The 27,635-nt window shown below is 41.5% G+C and overlaps 3 protein-coding genes across 4 annotated transcripts; all 3 read left to right on the top strand.

Annotated features, from left to right (window-relative positions):
* Nucleotides 1-373: 373 nt before the first annotated feature.
* LOC135644443 (xyloglucan galactosyltransferase XLT2-like) lies at nucleotides 374-2,332 on the top strand. Its single transcript, XM_065162003.1, has 2 exons — nucleotides 374-2,105; nucleotides 2,179-2,332. Exon 1 carries the CDS (start codon nucleotides 594-596, stop codon nucleotides 2,061-2,063), a length of 1,470 nt encoding a protein of 489 aa, XP_065018075.1. The 5' UTR covers nucleotides 374-593; the 3' UTR covers nucleotides 2,064-2,105; nucleotides 2,179-2,332.
* A 4,408-nt stretch (nucleotides 2,333-6,740) lies between these two features.
* On the top strand, nucleotides 6,741-9,871 carry LOC103993200 (subtilisin-like protease SBT1.1). Its single transcript, XM_009413168.3, has 2 exons — nucleotides 6,741-7,141; nucleotides 7,455-9,871. Exon 2 carries the CDS (start codon nucleotides 7,460-7,462, stop codon nucleotides 9,755-9,757), a length of 2,298 nt encoding a protein of 765 aa, XP_009411443.2. The 5' UTR covers nucleotides 6,741-7,141; nucleotides 7,455-7,459; the 3' UTR covers nucleotides 9,758-9,871.
* A 1,114-nt stretch (nucleotides 9,872-10,985) lies between these two features.
* Nucleotides 10,986-21,912, top strand: LOC135645290 (phospholipase D gamma 1-like). Of its 2 annotated transcripts, XM_065163535.1 has the most exons (11): nucleotides 10,986-11,192; nucleotides 11,262-12,899; nucleotides 14,098-14,214; nucleotides 14,702-14,896; nucleotides 16,277-16,525; nucleotides 16,609-16,677; nucleotides 16,781-16,928; nucleotides 18,725-18,873; nucleotides 20,130-20,294; nucleotides 20,754-20,951; nucleotides 21,291-21,912. In XM_065163535.1, exons 2-11 carry the CDS (start codon nucleotides 11,364-11,366, stop codon nucleotides 21,582-21,584), a joined length of 3,120 nt encoding a protein of 1,039 aa, XP_065019607.1. In that variant the 5' UTR covers nucleotides 10,986-11,192; nucleotides 11,262-11,363; the 3' UTR covers nucleotides 21,585-21,912. The 2 variants fall into 2 exon arrangements, with proteins under 2 accessions (XP_065019607.1, XP_065019605.1); XM_065163533.1 differs by having other exon boundaries at nucleotides 10,986-12,899.
* The last annotated feature ends 5,723 nt before the right edge of the window (nucleotides 21,913-27,635 follow it).

The following is a 27,635-nucleotide window of genomic DNA, read 5'->3' as shown; positions in this document are numbered from 1 at the left end:
ATATTTCAATAAATATATTTTCTATATGAATGTTAGAGTATATTATTATTTGGAATTTGGAAGGACAAACAACAAAAAAATAAAAACAAAATATTAGTTTAATACATTATTTTCTAAGCTTTGAACGATGAAATAAATGATGTTATTCAATATTCTATTAATATTGGATGGTTAATTAGTCGTATTTATCGTAAAAATAAGAAAACAAAGGTAAGGTGATAACTTTGTATATTTAGGAAGCAAATCGTCCAACTTGATGGCCTAAAAAGGAAACGCCGTGTTCTCCATCGGAAGCGAAACCCATCACAGCTCTGCACTAACATTTAATACCGTCCTAACATCTCCCCCCACCCCTGTCCGGCTTATACTCCATCTAATGCCCAAATCCTCTCTGCCTGCCTCTTAGTATTGAGAGTAAACAAAGACACGTAGGAACTCCTCATCACCAAGCACGTAAGGGATGCACCTTCTCCCATATAAACCACGCAAACGCGCATTGCCCACTTCTCCGTCTCTCTCTTTCGCTCTCTCAAGTCGTCGGGACGAGTCCTCATAGCACAATTTCTGGTAACTTACAACCTCCTACTATCTTAATGGAGTCTCGGCCGCAGGAATCCAACCTCAAGGAGACCAAAAAGCTGCTGCCACCGCCTTCCGGCGCCGCCTGCTCGCCACATCATCCTCCTCTCAAGTCCCCTGCCTTCCTCCCCTGCTGTCAACTCCTGACCGTCGTTTGCTTCCTTCTCGTCCCACTACGTTTCTTTCTTTACGCCCGCAACCTCTCCTCCCCACGCCTCCTCCTACCCCGCCCGGATAACTCCTCTCGGCCTCCTCCACCTCCTTCCGCTAATACCGTCACGGACTCGTGCTCCTCCGGCCTCATCTTCGTCTACGACCTCCCGACAGCCTTCAACGCCGACGTCCTCGCTGCCTGCGACGAACTCAACCCGTGGCAGTCCCTCTGCGTCGCTCTCTCCAACGGCGGTTTCGGTCCTCCTGCTGGTGAACTCGCCGGAGTTGTCCCCGCCAACCTGCTCCCCTACTGGTACTCCACCGACCAATTCTCCTTGGAGCTCATCTTCCATCGCCGCATTCTTGCACACCGGTGCCGCACTGTGGACCCTTCCGCCGCCGCAGCCTTCTACATACCCTTCTACGCAGGCCTCTCCGTCGGCAAGCACCTCTGGTCCGGGGACGCCGCCTCACGAGATCGTGACTCCGCGCTTCTCCTACGCTGGATCAAGGAGCAGTCCCCCTGGAAGCAATCCAACGGATCGGATCACTTCATCACGCTGGGACGGATCTCGTGGGACTTCCACCGGTCGGGGAACGACGGCTGGGGCGGAAGCTTCCTCAACATGGCCGGGATGGAGAAGGTGACCCGCCTCATCATCGAGCGCAACCCATCGGATAACAAGGACGTCGGAGTACCGTATCCGACGGGGTTCCACCCGCGTACCGCCGCCGAGGTCCGACAGTGGCAGCGATTCGTGCTGAACAGGAACCGGTCGACTCTGTTCGGCTTCGCGGGGGCGCCTCGGCCGCAGGTGAAGGACGACTTCCGGAATTTCTTATTTAAGGAGTGCAAGAGAGCGGGGAAGGGCAAGTGCCGGTCGCTGGACTGGTGGAAGGTGCGGCGCCAGAACCGGAGCGCGGCGGCGATGCGCCTGTTCCTGGACTCGACGTTCTGCCTACAGCCAAAAGGCGACAGCTACACCCGGCGGTCCATGTTCGACTGCATGCTGGTCGGGGCGGTGCCGGTGGTGTTCTGGCGGCGAAGCGCGTACGGGCAATACGAATGGTACCTGCCGGGGTCCGGAGAGGAGAGGGAGGGGGAGTGGTCGGTGTTCATCGACAGCCGGGAGGTGAAGAACGGGACGGTGAGCGTGAAGGAGGTATTGGAGGGGATAGGGGAGAAGAGGGCGCGCAAGATGAGGGAGAGGGTGGTGGAGATGATACCGAGGCTGCTTTACGCCGCAGCAGAGGAAGGGCTGGGCGAGGGCATGCAGGACGCCTTCGACGTGGCAGTGAAGGGGGTGCTCCAGCGGTTCCGGGGGCAGTAGCACCGGCGGCGTAGGGATGGGAACGGAATCTTCTCATGAATGGTATTTTGTATTTATTACCTTTTTTAGCATTTTCTTTCTCGAAATGGATACATTCCTTCCGTGTTTGAGGCAGCAACGCCTGCACCGAAAAAAGGCGGAGGAGAGGGTTAATGGAAATCTGGGAAGAAGATGCGTGCACCATGGAAGCATTACGATGCTGGATATAGAAGATGAACGCAGTTAGTTTGCTCTGCTAGCAAAAATATTAATTACAACGTTCTGATGTATATTCTTCGGCCTTATTTCTTGAGTTGCGATGTTCATTTCCCTGGAATACCTTAAGAGGAAGCACGACGAGTTCTGTGTCAGCAAAAATAACTCCAACACCAAAAATTAGATGAGATGTTTGAAAGATCACTTGTCACCGAGCCTTTTGGATAGACTGATTCTTTATTGTTGATTCGGAATAAGTCAACCATATAAACTAATAAAATATGATACTTCTCTCGTGGGGATAGATAAATAAAATAATTAATAATTAGATTGAGAATTATTGAAAATTCATGCATGAAGAAAACTAAGAGTTTGACTCATCAGATCAAATCATCTGTGCCATTTAATGGACTCATTTTCATTCCAATTGATAAAAAAGAACTCATTTCAGCTCCACAAAGTTCGAAAATGGGTTCTTGTGTTGGTAAAGTAATTAATTTAGAATATTACATACAATCCTCATCTTGTTATTTATAATTTCATATTAAGAACCTTAAATTTTCTTAACTTATGTCTTTGTAAATAGATGTATATCTTCTCAATCTATAATTTAGTTTTAATAAAATCTTTATAGTTTTTTTACTTAAAACTCATTTTCTTTCTTTTTTTTCGTCTTCTCATCCTCCTAATTGTCAAAGTTAACGTAAAATGATGAAAGAAAGATAAATAATAAAATGGGACGAACTAAAGATGGAAGATGATGATAAGAGAAATATTTTTTTTATGTTTATATAATGATTTAATAATTTTAGGATTATATGTATTTTATAATGCCCCAGAAGATATTCAGTTATATTAACATAGAAGATATTATATTTCAAGTATTTATAAATTGTTTAGTATAGTGCACAAGCGATGGAGAAAGTCGAAGATAGTAAGGTACGTAGGCAAGGACCGTGAGTCGAAGATAGTAAGGTACATAGGCAAGGACTGTGAGAAGGAAAAAAAAAGAAGATAAGAGTAAAATAAAATTAGAGAAATTATGAATAGTAAGATATTTTTTTTATTAATTTTTAAAGAGACTATGAGTAATAAAAGAGTTATGGATAGTAAAAAAAAACTCTAAATAGTAAACTCCTTGATTTAAAATGAAGGGCATTGAAATGGAATCTTGTTGTGATCTTCAACTCACCTTACACTATTGAAGAAGAACATAAGACAGCGAGCGAGCAATAAGTGACAAGACTTTGTTGCATAAGGTGAATTTCTTCGAGTTGCATGAGTTGCAATACTTTGTTGCAAAATTGGATTAAGACTTTGAGTTTGATGAATCCAAATATTATATTTTTGATTATGATGTAACTTTGGAGGAGAAGGAGCGAAAGATTGAGTGACAAAAAAAAAAGAATGAAATGACATATGACAACCTTAAATTTTCATTAGCATTGTATGTGAAATATATACGCAAATATTATAAAATAAGAGAAAATATATGAGCTTATCGATCGAAAATAAATGTAAAATATATATATTCTAATAATTTATGGTTGAGAATCATGATAATGCATTGCCATGTTTCCTACGATTATGATGGAGACAATTGTAGTTCTAATATACTGTTTCTTAATATATTCATTCCTACATTGGAGCTGCATATTCTTGATTGCAATATAGTTTTTACGTAATTGATGTGGACAGTTTGTAACTCTCTTTTTTATTGCAATATGATTTCCTCTCCAAACAAAAAATATATAATATTTTAAATCATGATATACAATTTCGAATGGTATCGTTCGATACAGACGGTATGTACCGGTCCAATGATATATCGGTACGTGAACCGTCCATTACCAGACGGACCGTACTACAATGGTACACTGTAGAGTACCACAGTGCTACAGTAAGAGGAAATAGCTCGATAAATTTTGGTGTACTGTTCGGTACATCCTGGTGTACCGCTTGGTACGTCGGTACCATACCGTACTGAACCAACCTCGAAACATCAATACAGTACGATATTGCATACCTTATTTTAAATTTTGTGTGACATGGATTTGTCTCTATAAAATATTTTGCATCTGTGATCACTTCAATAAGAAATTTGGATTGATTATTATATTATTCGGATCGATTTAGAAATTTCAATAATGTTAGTCAATTAATGCATGTTATCAACAATTCTTATCCTTAGCTCCTTTCGATGCATGCAAATGATGACCTGATAAAACAGTTCAACTTTCCTATTTATTCAGCACTATCCCTAATTTGGCAACAAATACCTCAAATTCGAACACCATGCAGTCTTCTTCCGAAGGTTTCCATTGCCTTCCCATTTCACATCTCAAGCTTTGCTTGGCATGTTTAAATCAATTTTATGATTCTCTTTAGTTATTCATCAAAAATAAATGATCCAAATATAAAACGAAAGTAGGATGAAGGATTTTGGAGGCCTTCAATTAGACTTTCAATGGGGTAATTTCTGAACAATGTAATATATTTCGTGCAGGACAAAGTTGCAACTGTGGTTTCAAAAGCTATATATATATATATATATATATATATATATATATATATATATATATATATATATATATATATATATATATATATATATATACGCTCAGCTAATCGCATCGAGTTGTGTTTTGTGCTCGCTTTCGTTCCAAGCTTCTCAAATCCCTCTATTGTCTTGTGTAGCGAGACTACCAACGAACTGCGAGTTTACATCATCCAACTGGGCTTGGATGCCAAGAGTGACTGTGTAAAGACTAAGTCTAGTCACCTTCGGTACATGTGAATTATGGTTAGATTAGAACGAGTCTCGAATGAGAACAAAATTAATCAAAAATTAGAACCGAATCAAATTATATGTATATTTATGTTTCAATTTGAACCAAAACATATTTAAATTGTAATTAGATCGACCTGCAGCTTATCTATTCAGAATTAAAGTGGAATCAGATTTGGACGATTCGATTTCGATTGCAACCACATAGAATTTCAGTCGAAACTATAGCCGATAATTCGGGTTCGATTGACCAAATTATAAGAAATATTTTTTTATGTATTTATTTTTTTATTATTATGTATATGAAAACATATGACTTTTCAAAGTGTCTTTTTTTAATCAAAATTTTGAAATAAGATTATTAATTTTTGCTACTTTAAATTATCTTATAAAAAATTAAAATTAAAAAAAATAAAGGAGCTTAAACCAGACTCGAATACCGAATCAAAATGGAGCCGGACCTAAAATAGTCGATTCCAGATTTCGGGTCATGCCTATTTGAACTACATCAACGATTTGGTGTTTTCGATTTGAACTGATTGAGTTTTGAGTTTTGGGATTTAGGTTTCGATTCTTGAAATTTAGAATCGAAACTGAAATCAACAATTCTAGTTTGATTGTGAATCAGATAAAAAAAAAAAAAAAAACTAAACACCCCTTCAAATAATGAATTTACCCCTTCCATCATTTTAATAAATGACTAACTAAAGGATATTTTAATTTTTTTAAAAATAAAAAATTAAATAAATGATTTTAATTCGAAAGCAAAACAAACTGATTTGATTTCGATTATAAATTGGACACAATTGGAATCATCAATTTTATAATCGAGGTTGGGATTACTTGACTAATGTCATTCATGTGACATTGTATTGCTAATGTCACTTGAGTGACGGTGAATACAACGGTGACAAATGTTGAGGCCAACAAGCTGAGTTATAGGGTTGAGATAGATATGCTGAGTACAATGTTAATAACATTGTGGTCTGAACTCACTCGTATACGTAGAATTGTTCAAGACTAAAACGTTGAACTCTAATAATATATCATAGAATATTTCATTAAATATTTTATCTTTTTACGATAAATATAAAAAATATTTTTAATATAATAAAAAAAAGGATTATCTTTTTGACTACTTATATCTATACTTATATATCTCGTGTTAACGTATGATAAATTGGATCAAAAAATCATTTATAATTTCGATCTATGTACAAGTGACATCTAAAGAGTTTGACGTTTTCAGCAGGGTCTGGATCAATCGAACTGATCAACGTTAATGACTTCTTTTTGTTAGGTGAACCAATATGATGACACCTTTTTACCTTTAATATGAGTCCCAAAAGGCCTGTTTAAGATAATGGATGATGTTGAAGTTTATAATATGCCCGGTAAAAGAGTTGAGGTATAATGGATCCTACTTTTGACTTCAGTTATTATTTATTGTCAGCGGTACGAGCACTACGACTCAACTTCGTTGACGACAAATGATGACCTATCTGTCGTAGCACACATTCTTGAAATTGTTGCCGCAGCAATTATGTCCTCTTTTCATAGTCTGCCCCATTCTTGAAATGATCGGCAGCCTTTTCCAAGCTCTCCGTAGAACTCGCTACATGTTGCTCCACGATTTGATCGCCCCCAGACTCATCCTCGTCACATTCTCCCTGCACAGCCGTGCAGCAACTGCATGTGCTCTCCCACTCACACCACACTGCATGGTGCGGCAACTGCTCGAGCAGGGCCGGCCATGATCGAAACACCCAAATCCTCCACCCACGCACGGCATGGGCTCGCGCTATCATTTCCCTTCCCATCGCAGCAACAGGCGAGACCGCTCTTTGCTTGTGCGCGAAGACGAGTGCCGCGGAGTCCCTCCCATGGACTGGACCAGCGACAGTGCACGCCTATGCATCGGCATGGGATCGAATCTCTTTGTTGGTAGCATGGCACCGAGCATCATCGCTTTGCTTCATTCGTATCATCATTAATCTCCGTGATCTTTTCCTCTTTCTCTCTATTTAAGTGTCTCCTCTGCTCTGTTTTGGTGATCCTGACCCGAACGCTTTCCCCCCTCTGTCCCTGCGAGCAGGTATGCACTGTCCCAATTTGTTTGTGCCCTAGAGATATTCTATGGAAGGTCTGAGTTATATATTTGCATGTTGTTCCAGAAGACAGGTTTGACAATTGGAATACTTAGCATTAGTTCTTCTTCTTGTTGGTGGAGATTGAGATGCCCAACTACTTGAGATGAGCATCGTGACTTCTATCTTTAGTTTACATAATCTGTGCACGATTAGTCTATGCCAACTTCACCCTCTTGTTTATGGTGAAAATTCTACTTGAGCTGCCGTCGCGTAGATCAACATGTGGACCTTCAGAACTGATATTTAGTCTATTTGCAGGCGAAATGGTCCCGTCTTTATCCCTGATGCTGATGGTTGTGCAGTTTCTGATGGCGCAAGTACATCCATACGCATACACCTCGATGAAGGGACGGACTTACATAGTCCACATGGATGCCACCGAGATCGCAGCTCTCGACGACTCCCTCGGTGGAGCCACCAGATGGCCCCAAGCCATGCTCGACTCCCTCTCGCTTTCGCGCGGAGAGGGAGAAGCAGAACCAGCACCTCAGCTACTATACGTCTACGACACTGCCCTCTCCGGGTTTGCTGCCACACTGTCGGCCAAACAAGCGGAGTCCCTTCGACAGCTCGATGGAGTCCTCACGGCCTACCCTGACGAGTTGATCCATCTCCATACCACGCACAGCCCGGACTTCTTAGGCCTAAACCCTGGCAAAGGCCTCTGGAGCTCGCGCAACTTAGCTTCCGACATCGTCGTCGGTGTGATCGACACTGGAATTTGGCCGGAACATGCTAGCTTCAGCGACACCGGTTATTCCGGCGTCAACCTCAGTCGATGGAGAGGCGCTTGTGAGGCCGGCAGAGGCTTTTCCGCCAGCAACTGCAACAGGAAGCTCGTCGGCGCCCGGGCCTTTTGGAAAGGTTATCAGGCCGTCGGGAGCAGGATAAACGAGACTAGCGAGTACCGGTCGGCTAGGGACTCGCAAGGGCATGGCACCCACACTGCTTCCACTGCGGCCGGCAACATCGTCGCCGGTGCAAGTCTTCTTGGCAACGCCAAGGGCTCAGCGAAAGGGATGAGGTATACTGCTAGAGTTGCAGCCTATAAAGCATGCTGGAACTCAGGTTGTGCCAGTTCGGACATACTAGCTGCAGTGGATCGAGCGGTGGCGGACGGGGTCGACGTTCTGTCTCTCTCCCTTGGCGGTGGATCTCGAGAGTACTACTCCGACAGCGTCGCCATTGCTGCCTTTGGGGCTGTCCGCAAAGGCGTGTTCATCTCCTGCTCGGCCGGTAACTCAGGCCCTTACGAGTCCACCGTGAGCAACACTGCCCCGTGGATCATGACAGTCGCTGCGAGCTACCTCGACCGACGGTTTCCGACTTCAGTGAAGCTCGGCGATGGCCGTACTTTCGAAGGTGCGTCTCTTTACGCGGGGAAGCCTACGGAACTTGTACCGATCGTCTACGGTGACACCGCCGGCGGGCGAGGGGCCCGGTTCTGCATTGCCGGTTCCCTCTCGTCGAAGCGTGTGATGGGAAAGATGGTCCTCTGTGATCGAGGCCTCATCAGCCGGACGGAGAAGGGCGAGCAAGTTAAGCTCGCAGGAGGCGTTGCGATGCTCTTGTTGAACTCCGAAGAGCAAGGAGAAGAGCTATTCGCCGATCTACATGTTCTGCCCGCCTCATCTTTAGGGGCTGCCGCCACCACGGCCATCAAAAGCTACATCGCTTCGTCGAAGACGCCTACTGCCATGATCACCTTCCAGGGCACGGTTTATGGCAAAACTGCGCCAATGATGGCTGCATTCTCGTCGCGAGGGCCGAGCTTGGTCGGACCAGACATCATAAAGCCCGACGTTACGGCACCAGGCGTGGCCATATTAGCGGCATGGCCACCTTCTGTGAGCCCTTCTCTTGTCGACAGCGATCAAAGGAGGGTTAACTTCAACATAATCTCCGGCACCTCCATGTCTTGCCCACACGTAAGCGGGCTTGCGGCACTCCTCAAATCATTGCACCCCGATTGGTCTCCGGCCGCCATAAGATCAGCACTGATGACCACTGCTTTTTCTGTAGACAGCCAAAATGCTTCTATCATTGACGTGAGCACTGGACTGCCGGCGACGCCATTCGTTCTGGGATCCGGTCATGTCGACCCAGAGAAAGCTTCCAAACCAGGCCTGATCTATGACATTGCCCCAGATGACTACCTCAACTATCTCTGTAGCTTGAAGTACACTCCCCAGCAACTGGCAACTTTCGCGGGGAAGAAGTACAACTGCCCCAAGAACAAGATCATTCGAGCACGGGACTTGAATTATCCTTCGTTCTCGGTGCTATTTGACAGTGGGAGAAAGAAAGCTACTCTGACACACACAAGGACGGTGACCAACGTGGGGCAGGCGCCGTGCGGATACACAGTGAATGTACGCGAGCCGCAGGGCGTGAGGATTACGGTGAAGCCGAAGGTGTTGACCTTCAACAAGGTCGGGCAGAAGATGAGGTACATGGTGACGTTTTCTACTGTAGGTGGTCATGGTTCTGCTTTTGGGGAGTTGGCATGGGTAGGTGACGACGCTACAGTTCGCAGTCCTGTCACAGTAACATGGCAATAGATGGCTAGGGATTTCTATTAACGTTTTGGCGAAGATTATAGAACGTGGATATGAATAATCGATATAACATATGACGATATACGATCTGATGCCATAATTAATCCATTTTATTGATATGGGTGATGGTTACATCAGTAGACATTTATCAATCATAGGAAGGTTTTTTTTCCTCCTCTCTAAGATTATTTTCAATCAATCCTATTGTCTTTCACTGTAGTATGATATTAATTTTCTTGATAATATTATTTTATCCCAAAACTGAAAGGTTCTAAATGAGATATAATTTAATTTATGTTCTTGGCACAATGGGTGTGTCCATATCACGACGTTGAAATGAGAGCAACAACCAGCGAACACGTGGGCTTGGTCCTACCGTGCCTTTAATCAATCTGCCCATCTTTTCGTACAATATATATCAACCCTTCACGTTCATCGTAACCACTCTCTGCATCGATCCACCGGACGCTCTCCAGCTTGTCATCCCATCTGCGTGCACAGTGAACTCGTGCTAACCACGTGTCATATAATAGAGACATGTATAGGAATTGCGGACCCCAGAGAGTATATTGATTTAAGTAGGACGATTTCTATAGAAAATATCTACATTTAGAATATTTTTCAATTAGTATATCTCATTTTATTTTTAAATAGTAACTTTTGTTTAAAAAATACTTAAATTACTTCTTAAAAATATTTTCACCAATGTTTTGACTTGTTACAATGCTTTGGCCATCATAATAAAAATACTTTAAAATTTACTTGAAAATACTATAAATGATATAAATAGACTTCTAACCTTAATCAAATTAATTATAAATTTAAAAATATAATATTATAATTATTAATAAGTAATGACAACTAAAGAGACATGTATAAAATCACTTATAGTATTTTTAATAATATTAATAATATTTTTAGTTAATTAATAAAAAAATACTATAAATATTATTAAAAATTAATATAAATGAGTTAAATAAAAAATATTATAATAATAAAAAATGATAAAAAATTAATGAAAAAACTTGTAAAGAATATTTTAGGTATTTTTAAATAAAAATATTATTTAAAAAAATAAAAAAAGAAAATATTTTTTTTAAAAAAAATCCAAAATATAGATATTAGGATGACTACGGTAAGTAGCATCCGTCGGTAAACATCCGTCTTCTGACTCTCGTCTGGTTAAGGCCACGTAAACATTTGCCACTGTTCTCGGCGAATCGATTCACCCGACGGCTTTTTCTTGTCGGTTCTTGATTGGCGAAAAGTCGTGATCGCCGGGTGAAGGCGTGGGCGACTCCGCCCTGCCGATTCGGACATCGCACCCGGGCTTTCTCGGCCGTCGTGGCGGCGTGCGGATGAATAAAGATCATCGCGTTCAAGACCAACTCCAATTCGTCGTGCCTTCCCACCTTCCCTTCTTCTCGAGGAGGAGAAGGTAAACTCACGCCATCTTCTCAGCCACCGACTTTCCTCTTGCTTCTTCCTCACGCGTAAATTGATTCAGACCGGCGTCTCCTCGCCCTGTTTCTTCTGGCCCAAGAAAGCGATCAAGAAGCCGGAGCAGCAGAGCACTGCGTGGTGGGAGAAGCAGAGGAAGAAGAAGTCGATGGATAATCCGTATCCTTACTCTCCGTACGGCTACCCAAATCATCCTTCTCCACCTCCTCCCGTCCCCAACCCATACCAAAGCCCGTACCAACCTCCACCGCCTTATCTCTACCCTTCCAACTCCTTCCCGTCCCCACAAGACCCGCAACCGCAATTCAACCACTCCGGCTCCTTCCACTACCTTCCACCGCCGTCGTCGTCCTACCCTCCTCCTCCGCCCCCTTCGGTCGCCCCGCCGATCTATTCTTACGATCCCTACTGCACTCCCCAGAACAACCCCCACCCTTACATCTACCCCCACTCTCTTCCCTACGACCCCAATTCCTCCGGCTTCCACCACACCGCTTCCTCCTCCCACCATGAGCCATCCGAGCATGCTGTCCTCTCCGCTCAATCCTCCATCTCCTCCTCCTCCTCGTCGATCTACCCCATTGACGATCTCCTCGCGAACGTCCGCCTCTCCGATCAGTCCCCCGGCGCGCCCCCGGGCTCGGTTTCGTCGCATCACCGCCCGGGTGTTGACTGTTACCAGCACCAGTCCTCTTCCTCCGGGGGTTTCTCGCCTTATACGCCGGTCTCCGCGCCGGCGGCGGCTTCCTTCGGCGTGTCGCAGCACGGGGCGATCGTGCCGTTCGTTGGAACGTCGCCGTCGAAAGGCCGGGCGTCGCTGAAGGTTCTGCTGCTTCATGGGAACCTCGACATCTGGGTGATGGACGCCAAGAACCTCCCCAACATGGACTTGTTCTCCAAGACCTTGGGAGACCTTCTTGGTCCTCGGATTACGGGCACCATAACCGGCAAGGTGGAGCAGATGACCTCGATAACCAGCGACCCGTACGTGACCATAACAGTGTCTGGTGCGGCTATTGGTAGGACATATGTGTTGAGTAACAGCGAGAACCCTGTCTGGATGCAGCATTTCAATGTTCCGGTAGCGCATCATGCCGCCGAAGTGCAGTTCGTGGTCAAGGACAGCGACGTTGTCGGAGCGCAGCTCATCGGCGTGGTTTCGATCCCAGCAGAGCAGATCTACTCCGGTCAGAAGGTGGAAGGGGCTTACCAAATTCTGGGTCCCAACGGGAAGCAATGCAAGCCTGGCTGTGTCTTGAGGTTATCGATACAGTATATACCAATGGAGAGGCTCAGCATTTACCATCAAGGAGTTGGCGCTGGTCCTCACTACTGTGGCGTGCCTGATACCTATTTTCCTCTCAGAAAAGGTGGGAAGGTCACGCTTTATCAGGATGCTCATGTGCCTGATGGTTGTCTTCCGGACCTAAGGCTGGGAAATGGGATGCATTACGAACATGGCAAGTGTTGGCATGACATCTTCAATGCAATAAGCCAGGCTCGCCGTTTGATATACATTGTTGGTTGGTCAGTTTTTCACACAGTCCAGCTCGTAAGAGGTCCTGACGGTTTGTCATCTCCTATCCTTGGGGATCTACTGAGATCTAAATCACAGGAAGGAGTGAGAGTGCTTCTTCTAGTATGGGATGATCCGACATCTAGGAACATCCTGGGCTTTCGAACAGTAAGATCCATTCTGTTTCCTATAAGTTGCCTTATGTCTACATAAGTTGTATGCTTCATTTGTTCTTCTGATTGATATCCTCTGATTAATTTTGAATACAATCTTACAACCATGGCACTTTGCAGAAAAGAAAACACATGCTTTTCATGACAATTTTGTGCAGTTGATTGGACATCATACTGTCCATTTTGTTTCCTTCATTTGCATTACTCCAGGATTTTGCCTGCTGTCTGCATCTTTAGGTAGATCTTTTAGGCACTTTGATGCTTCTCAAATCCTATAGATGTTGAGTTTAAAGCTTGTAGAGCATTGACTACTCAGTGAGTCGAGAACCACCAAACATAACATGGAAGGCAGCCTTCTTATTGAAAAATTTCTAAGTGTTAAAGCATTTCAGGTACTATTTATTAATAGATGATTAATATGTTATAGCCAGAAACAAGCACTTGTGAGGTTTATATAACAATGGTATCCTAATAGGTTCATATTCTGCTCTACAACATAATAAGAAATATATTTGTATGACTACGACCTCTTTCTTATGTGTCAACTATCTTCTTCATGACTCCTGGCAAAATCAGACTCTTGAACGTGCCTTCAGCTTCCATATTTCTGTCCACGTCGATGGACCACTACCCTTATTAATCTTTGTCTTTGACTAATGTAATTAATCTTCATATTGTTTTTTTTCAGTTTCAAGAAAATTGATTTCAAAATCATATATGAAAACTTTTCTTTGAATCTTTGCATAACAGTTACTTTCATTAAGAGTTAAACCTTAACCTAATAGTTTGACACTCATAGGAAATTCTGTAATTGCAGGAAAATTTCCATGGTTTTCAATTGTGAGGCTGTATGCATAATAGTGAGGTTACATATTCTCTTTCTTTTAATTTTGTTTCAAAGAAAGATATTATCTTTTCTGATTTAATCAACTGGAACTGCAACCTTCTGGACATTTAGTTTCTCATTCAGATAAGCTTATGTTGGAATCTTGTTTCTTGTGTATGATGATGGTTTGGAGCAAAGGATCATGTATACTGATGCTATGTTTAATATGTGTATCGTCAGATCTTTTTTGTTTCTTGCCAATTAGTTGACTTTCAAACTCCCATTGTGATCTGTTATGGTGCTCTAGCTTCTGTAGGTTTTTATTAAAAATCACTTGATCTTTTTCTCACAAGAGTGGCATATGCAGAATGGCATAATGGGAACCCGTGATGAGGAGACTCGTCGTTTTTTCAAGCACTCTTCAGTGCAGGTGCTGCTTTGTCCTCGCTCAGCTGGTAAAAGACACAGCATTGTAAAACAGCAGGTTCCTACCCGTCATTGATTTATTTTCCTTGATCATTGCATGGAAATTGTTATTGTCAGGTCTATTTTTGTCACTCTGTTGTGCTTGGTGTACATATAGCTCCCAAATCATTCATATTATTTCTTACTCCAAGCATTTGGCAAATGTAAACTATTGAAAATATGATTTTAGTCATGGCTTGCTGTTTTGTCGAATGGGGTTATGCTACATCTTTTTTCACGTGACGTGCGGTGTGTGTCAGCACATCTCTGTTTGTGGCATAGTTAAAAAACTGGCCTGGTCATATGTTGGTATATCATAGCAAGAGATGGCAAATTTTGGCATGGCTCAACTACAAATGTTGTGCCACAAATATTTTGTAGAAGACTTATGAATCAATTGAATGTTCTACGAATTTGCATAATTGTCTCACACGAAGAATAAAAGATATTGTGGCCTCTCTGAACATATTATGTAGAGATACTGATTTTACTTTCCTTGATATCAGGAAACAGGAACTATCTATACTCATCATCAGAAACAAGTGATTGTGGATGCTGATGCTGGTAATGGCAAAAGAAAAATAATTGCATTTGTTGGAGGGCTTGATTTATGTGGCGGGCGATATGACACTCCTAAACATTCTTTGTTCAGGACACTGCAAACACTGCATAAGGATGACTATTATAATCCTAATTTTGTGGTAACTTCTCAACATTCTTTACGTTGATAACAGTTTTCATCTTGCTGATTATTTTGCTCATATGGATTGACTTCTCTTTTGCTATTTTATTAAACTAATTGGCAGTTCATACTGTGTAGGCAGAATTTAATAAATTACATAATCAGTAGCAGTTTAGAACACCTGAAAGAAGGGAAAAGGAAAAGCAACTGTACTGTTGGAAAGTGGTTTGGTAGGTAGCTATAATGATTCAGTTGTTGTGACAAGAGACCATAGTTCCAATACAAAATAGATGGTTCATTGCACAAGGCTCTCACCAATGTGGCATCTGAGGAGAGTGAATTTTAGCATAGTAGCTTCACTCCAATTTGAAATGCTATCTCCACAACTCGAATCTTGATCACCTAAGTCACGAACAAGCAACATAATCATGATACCCAAGTTATGAATAATGAATAATTACTAATTTTTATTGCTAAAAACAAGATGGATTGGCTTATGCTTCATGTTTGAAAGCTTCTCGTTGACAAGCCCAATTTTTTCTGAAAGAGCTTGAATTTCTTTTTCTCTTTTTGTAGTGAATTCCTCACCATCATTCATGTGTATGAAGACCTTAAAAGCTACCTACATATCATCCTGGATGAAATTAAACTCTCCTAACCTTGTCCAAAATAAGCAAGTTTTAAACAGCAGTAGAACTCTTAATGTTGAGTAAGCCAACGTGGTTCAGCATCAAATCTAATTTCTACTTAGAAGTCAGCCCAAGAATTCATAATTCTTATGTCAATTATTCATGGAAAATAACATAGAGGTAGATTGCACATTTTCAAAGAGGATAAGACAACAATAAGCTAGTGATCTCAATTGAAGCAGTGCCTCAATGAACAGAAAGTTACTTTTTTACCTTAGCTGAGACTGCTAAGCATTTATAATTCTGGTTGTCCTACAATGAATTGTCAGCACATCAAGTTGGTACCTCTACAATTTATATATAACTGTTAGACCATTGTTAATCTCATCGACTAGAACCCAAAAAGGCATCTAAGATACAGCATCATTTTTTTATGATTTATCATGAAAATTATGTCAAAATAAATGAAATATAGACTTAGGAATTTAAAACACAACACTTGAAACCATCATAATCTCAGCTTAAACCTGAGTAGTTTAAGCTGCTTCTTGGTTTTGTTTTATGTAGTTCTTGAATCTTGATTTTGTTTGTGCTTTTCATGAGTGTTCCAAAAGTGTAAGCTTCTGGTTTTTCTCTTGTTCCTATGTTTAAACTTCTTGATTATTTTACCAAATATGAAACATGAACAATTAATCCATGCAACATTATTATAATTTTGCTTGTTGTAAGTGTGGATAATAAATTTTATTCTATCAATTGTTTCCTTGTAGAATTCTGATGACAGCGGTCCAAGAGAACCATGGCATGATTTGCACTCTAAGATTGATGGTCCAGCAGCTTATGATGTTTTGAAAAATTTTGAGGAGCGTTGGTTAAAAGCTTCAAAGCACCATGGGATCAAAAAATTGAAGAAATCATCAGATGATGCATTGCTAATTATTGAAAAAATCCCAGATATTATAAGGGTCGATGATTTGTTATTCATGAATGATAATGATCCGGAGACTTGGCATGTTCAGGTGGTATTGTGCTAGTTACTTCCTGAAGTTTTCAAATGAGTATTTGTTTAATGACATTTACATGTCCTTTGTTCAAATTTCAGATTTACCGATCCATTGATTCAAATTCAGTGAAAGGTTTTCCTAAAGATCCAAGAGATGCTACTAAAAAGGTATATATCGTCTTCATCAATAAATAAACTCTTACTTTGAAATCTGAATAGTTACCGGTCCTGCTATCTTGTCACAACAAATATGATAACTTCTGTCCAACAGAACCTTGTTTGTGGGAAGAACGTACTGATTGACATGAGTATCCATAGAGCTTATGTTCATGCCATCCGAGCTGCCCAACACTTCATTTACATTGAGAATCAGTACTTCCTGGGATCATCATTTAATTGGGATTCAAACAAAGACTTAGGTAAGCATCAACATAACTTATAATCAAGTATTTGATTCAGAAGCACACCTTGTTATATGCAAAAACAAATTTCATGGAATACATTGTACAACACCAACAATAGAAAGCAAACTTATTTGCCTTTTATTAAAACAGACATCGGATATTCTGATAGAGAACTGAAGCTTATTAATTTACATAATTTACAATCTGCTACAAAATTCTAATTAGATAAAATTTGTTTTTTTCAATTTGTTTTATAGCTTGTTTCTGATTTTGCACTGTTTTTTACACTGAATATAATGAGATATTTTATATGTTCTCTTATGGGTTTTAAAATTACTTGTCATCAGTAAGTTACAATATTCAACTATTAAGGATTTGATTGAGATTGCTAAGGATTTCAATTGAAAACAAATTAATGGGAGTGAAAGTGTAATCGGTCATCTAGTTATAATGCTTCAAATGGTCCTCAGCAGTCAGGATCAAGCTGTCAATTATGCTGCAGTAGGTACAATTATCTAATTTGTTAAATGAAATATCTACCAGCATTTATGATGCCACAGAACTTTGTATGGACTGTAGTAGACTTTCTTGTGACGTTATTTTTCTCGGTTGATAATTTTAGAAGAAATGGAGGGTTTTTGCAATGGGGCTCGGGGCTCCAAAATAGTAGTTGCTAAAATCGGTGTGCATAAAACTTTTGAAGTTGGATGTAGCCTACTTGTGTTAGATCATTAGTCCTTCGAGAAATTGGAATTCATGCCTTTGTTTTTCCATGTTTCTGGATTTTGGGGTCCTTATTAGTGATCATGCTGCAAAAGCACTAGAATCATATATCATCAAATCTCTGAAAATATCCTTGCTTGCTGAAACAAAGGCAGCCAACTGTGGTAAACTTTCTGAAAATATCCAAACTTGTCAATAGACCAGAGTATACTTTTTTTTTTCCAAAATTACATAGGAACATATTTGGGTACCTAGACAATGTTGTGATGCGGTACCTGACTGATTTTGTCATTATTCAAGCATGACATTCTTTTGTCATCACTATACATGTCTGATTTTTCATGATCAAAATTTGTATTTGTAATTTAATAAGCAATATATTAAAAATATTAATTATGATTATGATGTAATTTATTGTCAGTCTCTCGAGGAATTAGATGATGAATTGAGGTAATCATCATTTGCTGATAGATATCTCCAAGTTTTTGGGTGAAAATATGTATTGGCTTCACCGATAACTTTAGCATTTTAGTTTTTTCTTTTAAACTCTGTTTATCTGTATTTTTTACAAATTTCTATTCAGTCTTTGCTTTTAGCATCTAAAAATGTCGCATAGAAATTGAACAAAATATCTAGACTTTTAAGTGCAACTTCTAGTATCTTGCTTGAATTCAGTATTCTGGTACCTTCAGGTTGCCAACTACACATCGGAATATGCAAACTTGTCAAACTCAATATGCTTCTTTGCTAGTTTTACAAGCACATATGTCAAATATGATTTCATAATGTTGATTGCTTTATACAGTTGTTTAGATCAATTATCTTTGTGCACAAGTCATTGAGACAAACTTTCTGTTTCTAAGGATAACACTATGTATAAACCTTACATTGGTGTGATCCTTATGTAAATGACTGTTCTTGTTTCATTTATTTTTGTGATTGTTTACTTCTATTTGTAAAGGCGATGATTTCTTTTTAGTTCCTTGTGATTCCTTGTATTGATCCCATGCAGACAATTTGTCTATGAACTTCATGTTGATTCCTTTCTTCGTGATCTTTGACTTGTAAAATGAATTTTGCTCTTATAGGTGCTAATAATCTGATACCAATTGAAATTGCTCTTAAAATTGCTAACAAAATCAGAGCAAAGGAGAGGTTCTCTGCATATATTGTTATCCCCATGTGGCCTGAGGGTAATCCAACTGGTGCTCCTACACAAAGGATTCTGTTTTGGCAGGTTAGGATCTATGTACTTTGAATTAGATTGTGCATCATAAACCTATGATGGTTGTGCAAATTAGCCATAGAATAAGAATTTTTAGTTTTCTGATGTTTTTAGATTAGTCTGGAATTTTCTTTATGATAAGAATGCCCTACATATTTCTTTTCTGTATACCATTATCTCTTTGTAGAATATGATATAGATTGGAAAATTTAGCTTATCATTGATATAAATAACTGTTGATTGTAGCTCTTCACTAGATATCCCTTGGCTATTAGATCTTTATGGATATCAGGGCTTCTCTCATGCTTTTCTTGATAACATTTCATTCATTAATTCACTTGACATGTTTCCATATTGGTTCTTCTGAACATTCATTGCTACTTGATTGTACTGATGGATCTCTTATCATTTAATCATGGGACTGATATTGCCTAGCATGATCCTGTATATAACCATGGCTGTCATGCATGTCGGCATGTGCCAGCCAAAATGGTTTTAGCATGCATGGTATTGAGCTATGCCAACACATGGCTAGGCTAACAGATGAACATTCTTGAAAAGTTGAATGTATTTTGCAAACTCAGTTTTTATTCTCACCTTAATCTGACGAGGATGACCAGTGAATGATTAATAAACAAGGTAGCAGAATTAGTAAGTGAATGTGCATATTTTGCAACTTACCACATAGTTTTCTTACCACAAATGATTAAGCAAAGAATGGATTATCTAAGAGCAATTGTATTTGTATAAGCATATGTTGTATTGTGGATTGCTTCAAACTTGGCAATTATATGTGATTTTGATCATATGTTTCTCTTTTCTTGTATTCCTTATATCATCAACCAAGTAACAATGGTTTGGTAATAGAAGAAAATCCAATGCACATGGCTCATTGCCAGGCTGAGAGAACCAGATGTATGCGGCATACAGCCTGCCCAGGGTGTGGAGACAATAACAACAATTTGAATTTATAATACCCACCTCAGTATGGAGAACTTTATTCTTGCATGAAGGCTTGCCTTCTAATGGTAACTTAGTAATAATATATACTAAGGAAGAAAGGAATATTTTTGTTTGAAATGTCATTATCAATTTATTTATTTATTTTTCTGCTGTATACAATATGCATCTTTTGGTGTTCCTCAAGCTGCATGTTAAATGTATTTACATCCTTTCCATGTTTTTAGTTACGAGTGATGATATTTTTGACCTTAACTTGAGAATTGCATTTATGTTATTGTTGACATGGTTTTTGCTGATCACTGCAGAAAAAAACTATGCAAATGATGTATGAGACGATCTACACAGCCTTGAAAGAAGTTGGTCTTGAAAATACGTATGAGCCACAAGATTATTTGAACTTCTTTTGCCTTGGTAATCGTGAAGTTCCAGATGTAAACAATTCAAGTCGGAATGTAGAAACCTCTCCTCAAGTAACTCCCAGCTTTTATTCTTATCAGAAACTTACAGTTCATGTTGCTGATTATATTTTCCTATTCACAACTCTGCAAGCATGGTTCTATTTGATGGCATTAAGTGGTAAAAGCAGTGAATTTGATGTGTTAGCTTAATGATCGTCTTTTTTAAAAAAATTTTAAGAGCCTAATGATCATCTTAGTTTGCTAATTATATACGAAAAGTTTTATCAAGTGGTTCGTTTACCAGACTAGTTAGGATCACAATTCCCACAGAATAATGCATCCTCAATGTATTATATAATGGCCCATTTTGTTGCATGATCTTTAGAAATAAAATCCTACTGATTTGATGATAGATAGAACTCAATATTTGTAAGAGCTGACAATTGCATGTACTCCTAATTCCTGAATAGAATCTGCATCAGTTAGAAAGCAATTATCCAGAATCTAACAGAGCAGTTATAACTTCTTCAGGCGCTTGCCAAGAAGAACAGACGCTTCATGATCTATGTGCACTCAAAGGGTATGATAGTGGATGATGAGTATGTGATACTGGGATCAGCAAACATCAACCAGAGGTCCTTGGAAGGTACCAGGGACACTGAGATTGCAATGGGTGCGTACCAACCTCAGCATACACAGGCAAGAAGGCTCTCTAGTCCTCGTGGACAGGTATGGATTATAATTCTAAATCTAGTTGTTTCACTGTCACATCCCTAAGTTAAGTATACCTCTTCTAATGTTTACGGTCATTTATGCATGCTGTAGGCCTATTTCATTACCAAAACAATTGATCATCCGTTGGTTCACTGGGCATTTAATTTTAGAAGGTTGCATTTTGTTTTTCAATTAATCTGTTTCATCAGCTACTTCACCATTTTTAACTTAAGATCATCTTCTAAACCTTCTGCTGGGTCTACATGGGGCTTTCACACCTTTCTTCAAGCTAGATAGTATATTTAGATAATCAATTATGTCATCGATTTGATTGGTGGCTGGTCAAACATGCAGATTTTTGGTTATAGAATGTCGCTGTGGGCAGAGCACATTGGAACTATAGAGGAATGTTTTAACCATCCGGAGAGCCTTGAATGCATGAGGCGAGTTCGTGACATCGGTCAGTTTAACTGGAGCCAATACGTGGCCAATGAGATTACTGAAATAAGGGGCCACCTACTAAAGTATCCAGTGGATGTCGATAGGAAAGGCAAGGTGAAACCTCTTCCTGGACACGAGACATTCCCAGACATTGGTGGCAACATCTGTGGGTCATTTTTTGCCATTCAAGAGAATCTTACTATATGATTTTCTTTTCACAATGATGCGGACCAACCACTTCATCGCTGGGCTAGATTTTCTGTTGCCGATGTAGATTGTTATGTACAGCAGGAGACCATGAATATTTTGATTATTTTCAGCCACATTCCCCAGCATCCTTGTACAGGATCAACAAGGTCTGACTGTTAGTATATGCCACCGAAGATTTACTTGATAGAGATGAAACATTGTATACCGATCCGATATGGTGGGTTCACACACTATAATGTTTCTGTGTATGTATGCTTTATGTATCTGTACAGAGCCACTTCATGATAGGCCACTATAATTATCGTACGTTACCAGTTGCATGCCACTAGTTTCTGCCTTTTCCTTTCTCAACAATCAGATCAGTCTTCCATAGGTTGCAGATGTGACTTCTTCAAATGTTGCTACAGTTGCAGCATGTGTGAATTGTTTTGTTGTAATGCATGTCATTTTCTTTCTCAACTATCATATTAGGTTTTCTTAGGCCTAAAGCATTTTATGTGACGATAGTATGATTGACATATGAGTTAACACGACATGATTCAAATTGGAGATCTTCAAGGTGATCTTGAGGTGGTATATGTACCAAAATTGATGTCGGAAGAAATTTTTTTTTTACTTGACCTCTCACCTCTCCGACGTTTAAGTTAATCATCGAGGATTTAATTGGTGTTATTATTTTTTTTTTTTGAAGAGAGCCCCCTAATACAACATCGAGGGGGTTAGTTTTTATATTTGATTTCGGAGGGGACAAGCTGTAATTGCCCCAATGTCTCCTTTTGGTATTTTCTCCACGTGGGCGACATCGAGGAGATAGTCTCGAATGATCTGCCTTAGACTGTTGTCCACAGGGGAACACAGGTAAAGGGTGACTTGGACTTTTTCCTTCCATGATAGCTTTCGTGTGATGCTTAGGTGTCAGATGATGATTGGTCGTTAATATATTCTCTATCATTTGTCCTTCCCGAAGGCATGTTTCGATGCTCTTGCAAGAGGGGTTCAAAATGCGACGTTTAGTTCATCCGACATGAGAATGTTCGAGATCTCCTCTCGCATGTCGGGTTTTCCCGACTAACGCCTCGTGTGATGGCGGAGATCGGGTGTTCCGACCTCCATGTCTCAGGCGGAGGCAAGGGTCAGGTGTCCCAACCTCCATGCCTCGCATGACGATAGAGGTCGAGTTTCTCGACCTCCGTGCCTCTTGCAGAAGCGGGGGTTGGGCATCGTGACCTCCACACCTCATGTGATAGGGGAGGTCGGGCTTCCCGACTTCCTATGCCTTTAGTGGAGGCAGAGGTCGAGCGTCTTGACCTCCTCATCTCGGGCGGAGGCAAGGGTTAGGCGTCCCGACCTCCACGCCTTGGGTGAGGATGGAGGTGAAGGTCGAGAGGCCTAAACTCCGGAAGCGAGGGTCGGGCTTCGCCTTGGGCAAGGACGGAAGCGGAGGTCGTGAGACTTGACCTCCTTGCTTCTTGTGATGGTGGAGGTCAAGCTTCTCGACCTTGGTGCTTTTGCAATGATGGAGGTTGGGCTTCCTTACCTCTGTGCCTTTGGTAAAGGCAGAGATCAGCATCCCGACCTCTTTGGGAAGGGTCGAGCATCCTGACCTACGCACCTCAAGTAGAAGTTGGGGTAAGGCATCTCGACCTCTACGCCTCTTATGGAAGCGATCAGGCTTCCCAACCTCAACACCTTGGGCACATTTCGCCCTACGCCTCCGCCTTAGCAGATTTCTTATCATGCGGGACGGGTTTTCCCAACTCACACGTCTCTTGCACATTTTGGCTCGTATCTTTGCCGTTGCAGATTTCTTCTCACGTGGGTCGGATTTTTTCGACTAACACATTTCAAGTATATTTGGACTGTTCCCCCGCCATGGCAGATTTCTTCTCATGCGAGTTGAGTTTTCTCGACTCATTCATCTCAAGCACATTTAGATTGTGCCTTCGCTATGGCAGATTTCTTCTCACTGGGACAGATTTTCCTAACTCGCGTCTCGGGTACATTCGACATGTGCCTTTGACATGACGGATTTCTTCTCACGCAGGATGAGTTTTCCTAACTCACGTGTCTCGGGCACATTTGGACTGTGCCTCGGTTGTGATGGATTTCTTCTCAAGTAGGATGAGTTTTTCTAACTCGCGTCTTTATTTGGATAGTGCCTCCGCCATGGCAAATTTCTTCTTACATGGGTCAAGCTTTCTCAACTCATGCATCTCGAGCATATTTGGATTATGCCTTTGTCATGACGAATTTTTTCTCACAGGGGTAAGGTTTTCTCGACTAACGCATCTCAAGGACATTTGGACTATGCCTTTGCTGTGGCAGATTTCTTCTCATGTGGGTTGGGTTTTCCCGACTCATGCATTTTGGGCACATTTGGACTATGCCTTTACCATAGCAGATTTCTTCTCACATGGGTAGGGTTTTCCTAAGTCACGCATCTTGGGCACATTTGGATAGTGCCTTCGTCACGACGGATTTCTTCTCACACGAGATGGGTTTTTCTAACTCATGCGTCTCGAGCACATTTGAATTGTGCCTCCACTATAATGGATTTTTTCTCACGTGGGTCGGATTTTTCTAACTCACACATCTCGAGCACATTTGGACTGTGCTTTTGCCATGACGGATTTCTTCTCATGCGGGTCAGATTTTCTCGACTCACACATTTTGGGCACATTTAGATCGTCCCTCCATAGTGGCGAATTTCTTCTCACTCGTGTCGGGTTTTTTCAACTCATATGTCTTGGCACATTTGGACTATGCCTCCGTTGTGGCAGATTTCTTCCCACGCAGGACGAGTTTTCCTAACTCACGTGTCTCGGGCGCATTCGACCTTTGCCTCTGCCATGACAGATTTCTTCTCATGCAAGACAAAATTTTCCAACTCACACATTTCGGGCACATTTGGATTGTGCCTCTACCGTGGCAGATTTCTTCTCATGCGTTTTCTAGACTCACGCATCTTGGGCACATTTGGATTGTGCCTCCATCGTGGAGGGCTTCAAGTCCTTCCTTCGCCATGGTGGATTTCAAGTTGTCCCTCTGCGTCTTTGGTACATTTTGGTATGTCTCTCTGTCGTGGTGAGTTTTGTCTATAGGTGCCTTGATCAATGACTCCATCTGCTCCAAATGTGAGTGGGACTTAGCAAAATTTTGAGGATTGATCGCCGATGCCTCAGATTGGGCCTTCTTCGGTAGGGAAACCACAATTAGATAGCACTAGCGCGACTCCCTCGAGTTACTTCTTAGCTTTTCGATATCGATCCTCGTTGGAAATTTCATCACCATGAATTTGGTCATCACCGTTTTGGAGTAGGGCTCACCCCCAAACGTGACGTGTAGGCTATGTCAATCATGACCCTCTTTACTCAAGCGTTAATTATCCTCATGGAGATCATCAAGGCATCGTCATGGTTTGGGTCAAGGTACCCTATCTCTTCTTCCTTTAAGGTTATTTCTGAGTTGTCCTCGGATCTCAGGCACTTTTTGATAGTAGCCTAGGCATAGGCTTTGCGACCCGAGGAGCTATCTCCTCACAAGATAGGTCCACTGATGATGACGTTGATCTGCATCTCCATTAGCCCTTGAGGTCAGGGTGAAGGTTCCCGATGCCTCCGGACGAACATCTTAAGATGTTCCTGACAAATGAGTTCTTCGATTTGCTCCTTCAAATCATGACAGTCCTTCGTATCGTGGCCATAATCATGGTGGAGGAGGTAGTACTTAGATTTGTTCCTCCTCTCCAATAGTGTCTTCATTAGTTGAGGGTCTTTCAAGAGCCATTTCCTTTATCTATAAAAAAGGCTTTAGTTCTAGTTATGTCAAGTGAGTCGACTCAGACCTTGGGCGAGGTAGCTCAAGTCAGTTATTTCTTGTTTGTCTCATGTTCTTTGCTAGGGCGGTCATTCTTTTCTTCGTCATGGTGACCTTGGGGTCGGGACTGACGATAGTCACTCCTATCTCAACCGTTTGTGTGTCTCCTCGTGCTTACTCAAGACCATTGCCTCAGCGACAATATATTGGTTGTCCTCTGGAGCATCTCGAGCACCGTCGTCAGTGGCCTCTCCACCAACGACCAGAAAAAGCGACAGGGCTTGAGCCCCATCATGAAGGCCTGAATTACAAGCGATAGATGTGCTTCTTGCATGCCTTGAATCTCGTTAGCAAATCGAACGACGAAGTTGGATAGTATTTCTTTCTCCCCTTGCTTGAGCCTGAGAAGCATTACCGTCGATGGTCTCAAATGCACATTCTTAAGGAAGTAGAGTTTAAACTCCTTTGCAAGCTGAGCAAATGAGCCGATCACGAGTGGCTTCAAGTGGGTGTACCATTCTCATGTCGGGTCTCTTAATGTTGTCAGGAAGGCGTGGCACATCAGGGCGTCTGAAGTGTCGTACAATAACATCTGGATCTGAAAGGCGATTGTGTGCTCTATCAGATTGGTACTACTATCAAAAGCCTCCAACGATTGGAGGTGAAAGTTCATCAAGATTAGCTCCTCCTGGATGTTCCAAGTGAATGAGGACTGACCCTAGGTGGGATCGATTGGACTTCCCCCTATGGATTGTTAGAACTCTCACTGCATCTCTTCTAAGCATTGGTCCATTTATCATAGTTGGATCCTTAGGGAGTCATCCATGGAATCTGTCGATTGAGTATCAAATTCGGGCAAAGCAGAGCAATGGTGCGATGGTGTATTGAATTCCATGGTTCCAGAGCGGGGCGCTCCCTCGACTGGTAGTTTCACGGGCCTTGGGTGATCCTAAGATGCTGGCACCGCATCGAATGGGGAGATCCCGACGGGCATCGGTGCCATTGGCAATTGAGGTATTGATCACGACTATGATGGTGTTGCTTGTTGCGATAGCATAAGTAGGAGTGGGGCGATAGCTTACATTATGCCCATTAGCATATACTCCTGCCGAGTGAGGTTCAAGAACACCTCGACGGGGACAAGTAGGTTGCTTGAGGTTGTCCCTTGAGGCGAGAAGCTTGTGTCATTGAATAAACGCTAATACCACACCAACACTTGCGCCAGAGTGGATGTATCCACGTGTGGGAAGGATGACAACTACCCCTGAGTAAAGGTGCTATGGGTCAGAGGTAGGGCCACCTCGCTTGAGCATTTATTGAGAGGGTTGATGGGTAGACGTTCCTACGACTTTAGACACTCTTTGCGCTAAATCGTCGTTGACGTCTAAGTCAACCCGATATAGTCCAAACCCGTGGGCGCATGAGTGTCCAAGGTGGCTCTAAGATGGCCATGAGGTGGCCCCAAGGTGGTACTTGCACTAAGACCGATGTTGGAAGAAATTTTTCGACTCGATCCCTCTAACATTCAAGTTAGTCATCAAGGACTTAGTGGGTGTTAGCTTTTTTCGGGAAGAGAGCCCCCTAGTGTAACATTGAGGGTTTGCTTTTATACATAGTTTCAGAGGGGACAGGTTATAACTGCCCCATTGTCCCCTTTTGATGTTTTGTCCACATGGGCGACAAGGAGGAGACAACCCCAGGTGACCTGCCTTGGACTATTGTTCCATGGGGGCAGACAGGTGGAGGGTGACTTAGACCTTTTCCTTCCATGATAGCTTCCACATGGTGCTTCGCTGTTGGATGATGATTGGTCGTTAATATATTCCTTATCAACATGCCTAAATGTTCTATATAATGAAAGTGTGATAGATACGACCTGAAACACTCTCTATGATGGTAGTGTGATTGACAATCTTTGCGATGATAGTTCAGTCAACACAATCTAAAGCGTTCTCTTCAACAACATGTTCTTTATGATAACAACGTGACATATGCAACTTGAAACGCTCTATGGTGATAGTGCAATTAACACTCTTTGCAATGATGGTTTGGTCGACACAATATAAAGCTCTTTTCAACAACAACATGATCGACATGGCTTGTAACACTCCATTCTGATGATGTAGATGACACAAACCCAAAGCACCTCTCAACAACGATACAACTTAATTGACTTGATTCATTGTGTCCCGACCTAACTATACTCGTCAAGGCCCAAAGTGTAGTCTAACA

The sequence above is a fragment of the Musa acuminata genome, chromosome BXJ3-8 (assembly GCF_036884655.1).
Source record: "Musa acuminata AAA Group cultivar baxijiao chromosome BXJ3-8, Cavendish_Baxijiao_AAA, whole genome shotgun sequence".
In the NCBI taxonomy this organism is placed as follows: domain Eukaryota; kingdom Viridiplantae; phylum Streptophyta; class Magnoliopsida; order Zingiberales; family Musaceae; genus Musa; species Musa acuminata.
This window is presented reverse-complemented; position numbering and strand designations above follow the sequence as displayed.